General features: G+C 58.6%; 1 protein-coding gene across 1 annotated transcript; it reads left to right on the forward strand.

The window, feature by feature from the left end:
• The first annotated feature begins 258 nt into the window (after positions 1 to 258).
• On the forward strand, positions 259 to 11,403 carry LOC115240193. The gene is made up of 6 exons (XM_029815176.1): positions 259 to 282; positions 718 to 800; positions 1,246 to 2,641; positions 5,836 to 6,157; positions 9,365 to 10,530; positions 11,065 to 11,403. The coding sequence occupies exons 1-6, from the start codon at positions 259 to 261 to the stop codon at positions 11,209 to 11,211; spliced, it is 3,138 nt and encodes a 1,045-aa protein (XP_029671036.1). The 3' UTR covers positions 11,212 to 11,403.
• The last annotated feature ends 665 nt before the right edge of the window (positions 11,404 to 12,068 follow it).

Genomic DNA, 12,068 nt, shown 5'->3' on the forward strand with positions numbered 1-12,068 from the left:
CGACGGCGCTTCTACCCCCCCCCCCCCCCCCGGATGGAATTCCCCCGATTTCCACCACTTAAGGCCGATGGACCCACCTCCATTGACCACCACCGCGGCTTCCCCGCCGCGAAGCGTCTACCTGTGATATGCCTTCGGGGAGGATACGCGCCTATATAACTACGGCGTTCCGGTGATTGAACGAAGTAAGCTAAGTTTTCCTGCGCCCAGGAAACAGGAGGCACGCGCCCGAGCCCGACGGGCGGCATTGCGAGAAATATGAGGATTCGCCCGGGATGCGCGGTCAGTTGTTGCACCTCATTTTTTCTTTCTTATCACAATTTTTACGATGTAAAGTTTGCCGTGCGTTTCGCGTTCACACAAGAAAAATCCTTCAACTTGTCGTCATCTCGCGCGTCGCGTCGATCTTTCGATTTAAAAAGAAAAAAAAATACAATATTGAATTTTTTTTTTTTTTTTTTTTTTTTTTGGAGTGCTCTAATTCGAGTTTAAAAAGTCGTGTCTATTTCACGAAGCGTTTCCTCGCGTTTTTGTGTGTTTATATCGAATTGCAAATAGGCAGTGTCTCTGGCGAACGCCGTCGTTTTCGATCGGATGCATTCGATTCTCTCGTTGACCGCACCACGAGTCGGAGAAATATTTTTATTTTATAAGCATGCGTCAATACTTTGATTGTTGATTTCTTTGGATTTATCACTTTGTAAACTTTATTTATAGGCTGTATTAGCGCTGCTACTGCAGGCCGCTCTTGTGGCGAGCAAAGCTGTAGATCAAACGCAACATCCGCAACGTCAAACTCCGTATGTATATGATGAGTTATTTTAGTAATAAAGAAATAACAACCGTTTACTTCGAGCGTTATACAAAATGTTTGATAATAAACGGTATATATATGATGTACGTGACAAAATTTAATTTTAATCTATAAAGAGTCGCAAGATATTAGCAGTCACTGTAATAATAATGCATTTAAAAATATTTTTCTTTTCATTCTTGCATTTACGTATTTTGTATTTTATTTAAATTTCTCTATATTTTATTTTGATAATTATTGAAGTAATGTAGAAAAATCTGACCGTTTACAATGTGTAATAATTGTTGTATATTTTTATCTTGTTAGTCGATAATTTCAAGGAACTTTTCTACATATTTTAAAGAAAGAAGATTGAAAAATATATATAATGAGTCCAAATTTATGTTCTAGATTTATTCTGTTTAATCGCGCGATGTTATTGATTATTTTAGATACGTTAAAAAGGCTCAAAAACGATGGGGAGGCGATTCTGGTGGCGATTACGGCAATCTTGGAGGTGGTGACATTGGTGGTCACTTTGGTGGCGGTGATGCAGGCGGCCACTTTGGTGGCGGTGATGCCGGCGGCCACTTTGGTGGCGGTGATGCCGGCGGTCACTTTGGTGGCGGTGACATTGGAGGTCATTTGGACAACGGTAATATCGGCGGTCATGGAGGTGATATCGGTGGTCACTTGAATATCGGGGGTGGTATTGGTCCAAGTGGCGGTGACATCGGCGGCGGTGGTATCGAGGCGCATCACGGAGGCGACTCCCACGACCATCATCATCACGATGAGGGCTATTGGAAAAAAAAATTAGTGTGGAAGCCGGGTTGGAAGAAAATCTGGAAACCGGCGAAAAAGCAGATCTGGAAGCCCGCGTGGAAGAAGATCTGGAAACCTATCTGGGTGCCGACGCAAAAAGCGGTGTGGAAGGAGATTCAAGTACCAGCCTGGAAGAAGATCTGGAAGCCCGTGTGGAAAGAGATTCAAGTGCCGGTGTGGAAGGAAATAAAAGTGCCAGCTTGGAAACAAATTTGGAAGCCAATTTGGCAACCAATCAAGGTACCCGCTTGGAAGGAGATTCAAGTACCGGCGTGGAAAAAGATCTGGAAGCCAGTGTGGAAAGAGATTCAGGTACCGGCGTGGAAAGAGTTTCAAGTACCTGCTTGGAAGAAACTTTGGGTCCCCGAATGGGTAAAAATTGGCATACCGGGTAATCACTATCACGGCACTGATCATCATGGATGGCAGTATACCAGCCACGATCTCTGGAAAAAGAAGTTGATTTGGAAGCCGGTGTGGAAAAAATACTGGAAATCGGTGAAAAAGCAAATTTGGATACCGGATAAGAAACTCGAGTGGAAGGAGGCCTGGAAGCAGATATGGAAACCAGCGAAGAAGCAGATCTGGGTAGAAGACAAGAAGCTGGCTTGGAAGGCAGAGTGGATACAAATTTGGAAGCCAGGCAAGAAACTTGTCTGGGTTCCTGATAAGAAGCTGGAGTGGAAGGAAGCTTGGAAACAGATCTGGAAAACCGACAAAAAACTGGAATGGATACCTGATAAGAAGCTCGCCTGGAAGGAAGCGTGGAAGCAGATCTGGGTGCCCGCTTGGAAGGAAATCTGGGTACCAGCATGGAAGAAGATTTGGAAACCAGTTTGGATATCCGAATGGTTCCCCAACGAGGACCACCATCATCACCACGGTTGGGATCGCAAGGACACGCAGACGCAGAATACGCAAGTTGTACCTTACAGTCCGGAAGCCGCTCAGCAGAAGAGGCAAGCGCAGCAGCAGCAACAACAGCCACAACAACAGCCACAACAACAGCAACAGCAAACTTTGGTGGCGGTGATGCCGGCGGCCACTTTGGTGGCGGTGATGCCGGCGGCCACTTTGGTGGCGGTGATGCCGGCGGCCACTTTGGTGGCGGTGATGCCGGCGGCCACTTTGGTGGCGGTGATGCCGGCGGCCACTTTGGTGGCGGTGATGCCGGCGGCCACTTTGGTGGCGGTGATGCCGGCGGCCACTTTGGTGGCGGTGATGCCGGCGGCCACTTTGGTGGCGGTGATGCCGGCGGCCACTTTGGTGGCGGTGATGCCGGCGGCCACTTTGGTGGCGGTGATGCCGGCGGCCACTTTGGTGGCGGTGATGCCGGCGGCCACTTTGGTGGCGGTGATGCCGGCGGCCACTTTGGTGGCGGTGATGCCGGCGGCCACTTTGGTGGCGGTGATGCCGGCGGCCACTTTGGTGGCGGTGATGCCGGCGGCCACTTTGGTGGCGGTGATGCCGGCGGCCACTTTGGTGGCGGTGATGCCGGCGGCCACTTTGGTGGCGGTGATGCCGGCGGCCACTTTGGTGGCGGTGATGCCGGCGGCCACTTTGGTGGCGGTGATGCCGGCGGCCACTTTGGTGGCGGTGATGCCGGCGGCCACTTTGGTGGCGGTGATGCCGGCGGCCACTTTGGTGGCGGTGATGCCGGCGGCCACTTTGGTGGCGGTGATGCCGGCGGCCACTTTGGTGGCGGTGATGCCGGCGGCCACTTTGGTGGCGGTGATGCCGGCGGCCACTTTGGTGGCGGTGATGCCGGCGGCCACTTTGGTGGCGGTGATGCCGGCGGCCACTTTGGTGGCGGTGATGCCGGCGGCCACTTTGGTGGCGGTGATGCCGGCGGCCACTTTGGTGGCGGTGATGCCGGCGGCCACTTTGGTGGCGGTGATGCCGGCGGCCACTTTGGTGGCGGTGATGCCGGCGGCCACTTTGGTGGCGGTGATGCCGGCGGCCACTTTGGTGGCGGTGATGCCGGCGGCCACTTTGGTGGCGGTGATGCCGGCGGCCACTTTGGTGGCGGTGATGCCGGCGGCCACTTTGGTGGCGGTGATGCCGGCGGCCACTTTGGTGGCGGTGATGCCGGCGGCCACTTTGGTGGCGGTGATGCCGGCGGCCACTTTGGTGGCGGTGATGCCGGCGGCCACTTTGGTGGCGGTGATGCCGGCGGCCACTTTGGTGGCGGTGATGCCGGCGGCCACTTTGGTGGCGGTGATGCCGGCGGCCACTTTGGTGGCGGTGATGCCGGCGGCCACTTTGGTGGCGGTGATGCCGGCGGCCACTTTGGTGGCGGTGATGCCGGCGGCCACTTTGGTGGCGGTGATGCCGGCGGCCACTTTGGTGGCGGTGATGCCGGCGGCCACTTTGGTGGCGGTGATGCCGGCGGCCACTTTGGTGGCGGTGATGCCGGCGGCCACTTTGGTGGCGGTGATGCCGGCGGCCACTTTGGTGGCGGTGATGCCGGCGGCCACTTTGGTGGCGGTGATGCCGGCGGCCACTTTGGTGGCGGTGATGCCGGCGGCCACTTTGGTGGCGGTGATGCCGGCGGCCACTTTGGTGGCGGTGATGCCGGCGGCCACTTTGGTGGCGGTGATGCCGGCGGCCACTTTGGTGGCGGTGATGCCGGCGGCCACTTTGGTGGCGGTGATGCCGGCGGCCACTTTGGTGGCGGTGATGCCGGCGGCCACTTTGGTGGCGGTGATGCCGGCGGCCACTTTGGTGGCGGTGATGCCGGCGGCCACTTTGGTGGCGGTGATGCCGGCGGCCACTTTGGTGGCGGTGATGCCGGCGGCCACTTTGGTGGCGGTGATGCCGGCGGCCACTTTGGTGGCGGTGATGCCGGCGGCCACTTTGGTGGCGGTGATGCCGGCGGCCACTTTGGTGGCGGTGATGCCGGCGGCCACTTTGGTGGCGGTGATGCCGGCGGCCACTTTGGTGGCGGTGATGCCGGCGGCCACTTTGGTGGCGGTGATGCCGGCGGCCACTTTGGTGGCGGTGATGCCGGCGGCCACTTTGGTGGCGGTGATGCCGGCGGCCACTTTGGTGGCGGTGATGCCGGCGGCCACTTTGGTGGCGGTGATGCCGGCGGCCACTTTGGTGGCGGTGATGCCGGCGGCCACTTTGGTGGCGGTGATGCCGGCGGCCACTTTGGTGGCGGTGATGCCGGCGGCCACTTTGGTGGCGGTGATGCCGGCGGCCACTTTGGTGGCGGTGATGCCGGCGGCCACTTTGGTGGCGGTGATGCCGGCGGCCACTTTGGTGGCGGTGATGCCGGCGGCCACTTTGGTGGCGGTGATGCCGGCGGCCACTTTGGTGGCGGTGATGCCGGCGGCCACTTTGGTGGCGGTGATGCCGGCGGCCACTTTGGTGGCGGTGATGCCGGCGGCCACTTTGGTGGCGGTGATGCCGGCGGCCACTTTGGTGGCGGTGATGCCGGCGGCCACTTTGGTGGCGGTGATGCCGGCGGCCACTTTGGTGGCGGTGATGCCGGCGGCCACTTTGGTGGCGGTGATGCCGGCGGCCACTTTGGTGGCGGTGATGCCGGCGGCCACTTTGGTGGCGGTGATGCCGGCGGCCACTTTGGTGGCGGTGATGCCGGCGGCCACTTTGGTGGCGGTGATGCCGGCGGCCACTTTGGTGGCGGTGATGCCGGCGGCCACTTTGGTGGCGGTGATGCCGGCGGCCACTTTGGTGGCGGTGATGCCGGCGGCCACTTTGGTGGCGGTGATGCCGGCGGCCACTTTGGTGGCGGTGATGCCGGCGGCCACTTTGGTGGCGGTGATGCCGGCGGCCACTTTGGTGGCGGTGATGCCGGCGGCCACTTTGGTGGCGGTGATGCCGGCGGCCACTTTGGTGGCGGTGATGCCGGCGGCCACTTTGGTGGCGGTGATGCCGGCGGCCACTTTGGTGGCGGTGATGCCGGCGGCCACTTTGGTGGCGGTGATGCCGGCGGCCACTTTGGTGGCGGTGATGCCGGCGGCCACTTTGGTGGCGGTGATGCCGGCGGCCACTTTGGTGGCGGTGATGCCGGCGGCCACTTTGGTGGCGGTGATGCCGGCGGCCACTTTGGTGGCGGTGATGCCGGCGGCCACTTTGGTGGCGGTGATGCCGGCGGCCACTTTGGTGGCGGTGATGCCGGCGGCCACTTTGGTGGCGGTGATGCCGGCGGCCACTTTGGTGGCGGTGATGCCGGCGGCCACTTTGGTGGCGGTGATGCCGGCGGCCACTTTGGTGGCGGTGATGCCGGCGGCCACTTTGGTGGCGGTGATGCCGGCGGCCACTTTGGTGGCGGTGATGCCGGCGGCCACTTTGGTGGCGGTGATGCCGGCGGCCACTTTGGTGGCGGTGATGCCGGCGGCCACTTTGGTGGCGGTGATGCCGGCGGCCACTTTGGTGGCGGTGATGCCGGCGGCCACTTTGGTGGCGGTGATGCCGGCGGCCACTTTGGTGGCGGTGATGCCGGCGGCCACTTTGGTGGCGGTGATGCCGGCGGCCACTTTGGTGGCGGTGATGCCGGCGGCCACTTTGGTGGCGGTGATGCCGGCGGCCACTTTGGTGGCGGTGATGCCGGCGGCCACTTTGGTGGCGGTGATGCCGGCGGCCACTTTGGTGGCGGTGATGCCGGCGGCCACTTTGGTGGCGGTGATGCCGGCGGCCACTTTGGTGGCGGTGATGCCGGCGGCCACTTTGGTGGCGGTGATGCCGGCGGCCACTTTGGTGGCGGTGATGCCGGCGGCCACTTTGGTGGCGGTGATGCCGGCGGCCACTTTGGTGGCGGTGATGCCGGCGGCCACTTTGGTGGCGGTGATGCCGGCGGCCACTTTGGTGGCGGTGATGCCGGCGGCCACTTTGGTGGCGGTGATGCCGGCGGCCACTTTGGTGGCGGTGATGCCGGCGGCCACTTTGGTGGCGGTGATGCCGGCGGCCACTTTGGTGGCGGTGATGCCGGCGGCCACTTTGGTGGCGGTGATGCCGGCGGCCACTTTGGTGGCGGTGATGCCGGCGGCCACTTTGGTGGCGGTGATGCCGGCGGCCACTTTGGTGGCGGTGATGCCGGCGGCCACTTTGGTGGCGGTGATGCCGGCGGCCACTTTGGTGGCGGTGATGCCGGCGGCCACTTTGGTGGCGGTGATGCCGGCGGCCACTTTGGTGGCGGTGATGCCGGCGGCCACTTTGGTGGCGGTGATGCCGGCGGCCACTTTGGTGGCGGTGATGCCGGCGGCCACTTTGGTGGCGGTGATGCCGGCGGCCACTTTGGTGGCGGTGATGCCGGCGGCCACTTTGGTGGCGGTGATGCCGGCGGCCACTTTGGTGGCGGTGATGCCGGCGGCCACTTTGGTGGCGGTGATGCCGGCGGCCACTTTGGTGGCGGTGATGCCGGCGGCCACTTTGGTGGCGGTGATGCCGGCGGCCACTTTGGTGGCGGTGATGCCGGCGGCCACTTTGGTGGCGGTGATGCCGGCGGCCACTTTGGTGGCGGTGATGCCGGCGGCCACTTTGGTGGCGGTGATGCCGGCGGCCACTTTGGTGGCGGTGATGCCGGCGGCCACTTTGGTGGCGGTGATGCCGGCGGCCACTTTGGTGGCGGTGATGCCGGCGGCCACTTTGGTGGCGGTGATGCCGGCGGCCACTTTGGTGGCGGTGATGCCGGCGGCCACTTTGGTGGCGGTGATGCCGGCGGCCACTTTGGTGGCGGTGATGCCGGCGGCCACTTTGGTGGCGGTGATGCCGGCGGCCACTTTGGTGGCGGTGATGCCGGCGGCCACTTTGGTGGCGGTGATGCCGGCGGCCACTTTGGTGGCGGTGATGCCGGCGGCCACTTTGGTGGCGGTGATGCCGGCGGCCACTTTGGTGGCGGTGATGCCGGCGGCCACTTTGGTGGCGGTGATGCCGGCGGCCACTTTGGTGGCGGTGATGCCGGCGGCCACTTTGGTGGCGGTGATGCCGGCGGCCACTTTGGTGGCGGTGATGCCGGCGGCCACTTTGGTGGCGGTGATGCCGGCGGCCACTTTGGTGGCGGTGATGCCGGCGGCCACTTTGGTGGCGGTGATGCCGGCGGCCACTTTGGTGGCGGTGATGCCGGCGGCCACTTTGGTGGCGGTGATGCCGGCGGCCACTTTGGTGGCGGTGATGCCGGCGGCCACTTTGGTGGCGGTGATGCCGGCGGCCACTTTGGTGGCGGTGATGCCGGCGGCCACTTTGGTGGCGGTGATGCCGGCGGCCACTTTGGTGGCGGTGATGCCGGCGGCCACTTTGGTGGCGGTGATGCCGGCGGCCACTTTGGTGGCGGTGATGCCGGCGGCCACTTTGGTGGCGGTGATGCCGGCGGCCACTTTGGTGGCGGTGATGCCGGCGGCCACTTTGGTGGCGGTGATGCCGGCGGCCACTTTGGTGGCGGTGATGCCGGCGGCCACTTTGGTGGCGGTGATGCCGGCGGCCACTTTGGTGGCGGTGATGCCGGCGGCCACTTTGGTGGCGGTGATGCCGGCGGCCACTTTGGTGGCGGTGATGCCGGCGGCCACTTTGGTGGCGGTGATGCCGGCGGCCACTTTGGTGGCGGTGATGCCGGCGGCCACTTTGGTGGCGGTGATGCCGGCGGCCACTTTGGTGGCGGTGATGCCGGCGGCCACTTTGGTGGCGGTGATGCCGGCGGCCACTTTGGTGGCGGTGATGCCGGCGGCCACTTTGGTGGCGGTGATGCCGGCGGCCACTTTGGTGGCGGTGATGCCGGCGGCCACTTTGGTGGCGGTGATGCCGGCGGCCACTTTGGTGGCGGTGATGCCGGCGGCCACTTTGGTGGCGGTGATGCCGGCGGCCACTTTGGTGGCGGTGATGCCGGCGGCCACTTTGGTGGCGGTGATGCCGGCGGCCACTTTGGTGGCGGTGATGCCGGCGGCCACTTTGGTGGCGGTGATGCCGGCGGCCACTTTGGTGGCGGTGATGCCGGCGGCCACTTTGGTGGCGGTGATGCCGGCGGCCACTTTGGTGGCGGTGATGCCGGCGGCCACTTTGGTGGCGGTGATGCCGGCGGCCACTTTGGTGGCGGTGATGCCGGCGGCCACTTTGGTGGCGGTGATGCCGGCGGCCACTTTGGTGGCGGTGATGCCGGCGGCCACTTTGGTGGCGGTGATGCCGGCGGCCACTTTGGTGGCGGTGATGCCGGCGGCCACTTTGGTGGCGGTGATGCCGGCGGCCACTTTGGTGGCGGTGATGCCGGCGGCCACTTTGGTGGCGGTGATGCCGGCGGCCACTTTGGTGGCGGTGATGCCGGCGGCCACTTTGGTGGCGGTGATGCCGGCGGCCACTTTGGTGGCGGTGATGCCGGCGGCCACTTTGGTGGCGGTGATGCCGGCGGCCACTTTGGTGGCGGTGATGCCGGCGGCCACTTTGGTGGCGGTGATGCCGGCGGCCACTTTGGTGGCGGTGATGCCGGCGGCCACTTTGGTGGCGGTGATGCCGGCGGCCACTTTGGTGGCGGTGATGCCGGCGGCCACTTTGGTGGCGGTGATGCCGGCGGCCACTTTGGTGGCGGTGATGCCGGCGGCCACTTTGGTGGCGGTGATGCCGGCGGCCACTTTGGTGGCGGTGATGCCGGCGGCCACTTTGGTGGCGGTGATGCCGGCGGCCACTTTGGTGGCGGTGATGCCGGCGGCCACTTTGGTGGCGGTGATGCCGGCGGTCACTTTGGTGGCGGTGACATTGGAGGTCATTTGGACAACGGTAATATCGGCGGTCATGGAGGTGATATCGGTGGTCACTTGAATATCGGGGGTGGTATTGGTCCAAGTGGCGGTGACATCGGCGGCGGTGGTATCGAGGCGCATCACGGAGGCGACTCCCACGACCATCATCATCACGATGAGGGCTATTGGAAAAAAAAATTAGTGTGGAAGCCGGGTTGGAAGAAAATCTGGAAACCGGCGAAAAAGCAGATCTGGAAGCCCGCGTGGAAGAAGATCTGGAAACCTATCTGGGTGCCGACGCAAAAAGCGGTGTGGAAGGAGATTCAAGTACCAGCCTGGAAGAAGATCTGGAAGCCCGTGTGGAAAGAGATTCAAGTGCCGGTGTGGAAGGAAATAAAAGTGCCAGCTTGGAAACAAATTTGGAAGCCAATTTGGCAACCAATCAAGGTACCCGCTTGGAAGGAGATTCAAGTACCGGCGTGGAAAAAGATCTGGAAGCCAGTGTGGAAAGAGATTCAGGTACCGGCGTGGAAAGAGTTTCAAGTACCTGCTTGGAAGAAACTTTGGGTCCCCGAATGGGTAAAAATTGGCATACCGGGTAATCACTATCACGGCACTGATCATCATGGATGGCAGTATACCAGCCACGATCTCTGGAAAAAGAAGTTGATTTGGAAGCCGGTGTGGAAAAAATACTGGAAATCGGTGAAAAAGCAAATTTGGATACCGGATAAGAAACTCGAGTGGAAGGAGGCCTGGAAGCAGATATGGAAACCAGCGAAGAAGCAGATCTGGGTAGAAGACAAGAAGCTGGCTTGGAAGGCAGAGTGGATACAAATTTGGAAGCCAGGCAAGAAACTTGTCTGGGTTCCTGATAAGAAGCTGGAGTGGAAGGAAGCTTGGAAACAGATCTGGAAAACCGACAAAAAACTGGAATGGATACCTGATAAGAAGCTCGCCTGGAAGGAAGCGTGGAAGCAGATCTGGGTGCCCGCTTGGAAGGAAATCTGGGTACCAGCATGGAAGAAGATTTGGAAACCAGTTTGGATATCCGAATGGTTCCCCAACGAGGACCACCATCATCACCACGGTTGGGATCGCAAGGACACGCAGACGCAGAATACGCAAGTTGTACCTTACAGTCCGGAAGCCGCTCAGCAGAAGAGGCAAGCGCAGCAGCAGCAACAACAGCCACAACAACAGCCACAACAACAGCAACAGCAAGTGAAAAAGCAAATTTGGATACCGGATAAGAAACTCGAGTGGAAGGAGGCCTGGAAGCAGATATGGAAACCAGCGAAGAAGCAGATCTGGGTAGAAGACAAGAAGCTGGCTTGGAAGGCAGAGTGGATACAAATTTGGAAGCCAGGCAAGAAACTTGTCTGGGTTCCTGATAAGAAGCTGGAGTGGAAGGAAGCTTGGAAACAGATCTGGAAAACCGACAAAAAACTGGAATGGATACCTGATAAGAAGCTCGCCTGGAAGGAAGCGTGGAAGCAGATCTGGGTGCCCGCTTGGAAGGAAATCTGGGTACCAGCATGGAAGAAGATTTGGAAACCAGTTTGGATATCCGAATGGTTCCCCAACGAGGACCACCATCATCACCACGGTTGGGATCGCAAGGACACGCAGACGCAGAATACGCAAGTTGTACCTTACAGTCCGGAAGCCGCTCAGCAGAAGAGGCAAGCGCAGAAGCAGCAACAACAGCCACAACAACAGCCACAACAACAGCCACAACAACAGCAACAGCAACAGCAAGTGCAGCAACCTCAAACAGACGCTAACAAAATCAAATGGGACAGATCTTTTCAAGCAAATCCGCCGACGGTTTCGCAGCACCTGGTACCACCGCCAGCTAATCAAAACGGAGGTCAAGCCGGCTTCACGTTTCCCGGCCGCTAAGATGAAGCTGGATTGAACTTCGTGTAAAATAATCTTGCACTGTAATCCCTGAAAATGCTTGTACAAACGTCTCTATGAGAAAGTACTGTAACATAAGTCGCTGTATATATTACGTTTTAGGAAAGATTAAGATAAGTTGCTTTAAGTTACCCGAAATTGTTCGACTGATTGTGTACTCGCTGCTCTTCGGAGTATCACTCTTTGATGCTTTATAACCCTTATCTTTTCCCTTTCCTTGTTTTCTTTTTATACTCACGTTGTTATCATTCCAATTGTTAATTCTAATAGTGTTATGAATAAAGTTTATAAATATTTTGTTAATTTTTTGCCTATCATTATCTCTCATTTTCAGCATTTCCTCATTCCATAATATACTTTTATTTGACTTCATAATAAGAACAGATTAAATTAAATATACAGATCGCAAATCATGCAACAAATCATTTTTTATATATGAATTTTTTGAATTAAAAATCAATATATTTTCAGCGAAAATGTCAAAGAAAGTCAGTTATAATAAATCTTCAATCTGAAACTGAGCGTTCTTTCAACGGAGAAAATTTTTAAGATGCACATTGCGTTTAGTAAATATACAATCGCACATTCCTCGTCTAGCAAGCGTATATAATTAGTATAATTTACTTTTAGATTTAAACAAATCACATTCACTTTCTAACAGTCGATTACTCGGTTATTTTGTTCGTTGAAAACACTTGAAATGAACAATAAGATTTATTTGTGTGAACCGTTTATTTTTGTATCGTCATCAATTATTTTTTAAATTTTGGGTAGTAAAATATATTTAAATTTACGATATTTCTATGGATCTCTGAAAGAATGCACAATCAATTATTAAA

The sequence above is a fragment of the Formica exsecta genome, unplaced genomic scaffold (assembly GCF_003651465.1).
Source record: "Formica exsecta isolate Colony F162 unplaced genomic scaffold, ASM365146v1 scaffold421, whole genome shotgun sequence".
In the NCBI taxonomy this organism is placed as follows: domain Eukaryota; kingdom Metazoa; phylum Arthropoda; class Insecta; order Hymenoptera; family Formicidae; genus Formica; species Formica exsecta.

Excerpts from the sequence above, each read along its gene's own strand:
- LOC115240193 (XM_029815176.1), top strand. The coding sequence starts at position 259 with ATGAGGATTCGCCCGGGATGCGCG. Across the intron at positions 283-717 it reads GGATTCGCCCGGGATGCGCG|GCTGTATTAGCGCTGCTACT; the intron begins GTCAGTTGTTGC and ends CTTTATTTATAG. Across the intron at positions 10,531-11,064 it reads CACAACAACAGCAACAGCAA|CAAGTGCAGCAACCTCAAAC; the intron begins GTGAAAAAGCAA and ends CAACAGCAACAG.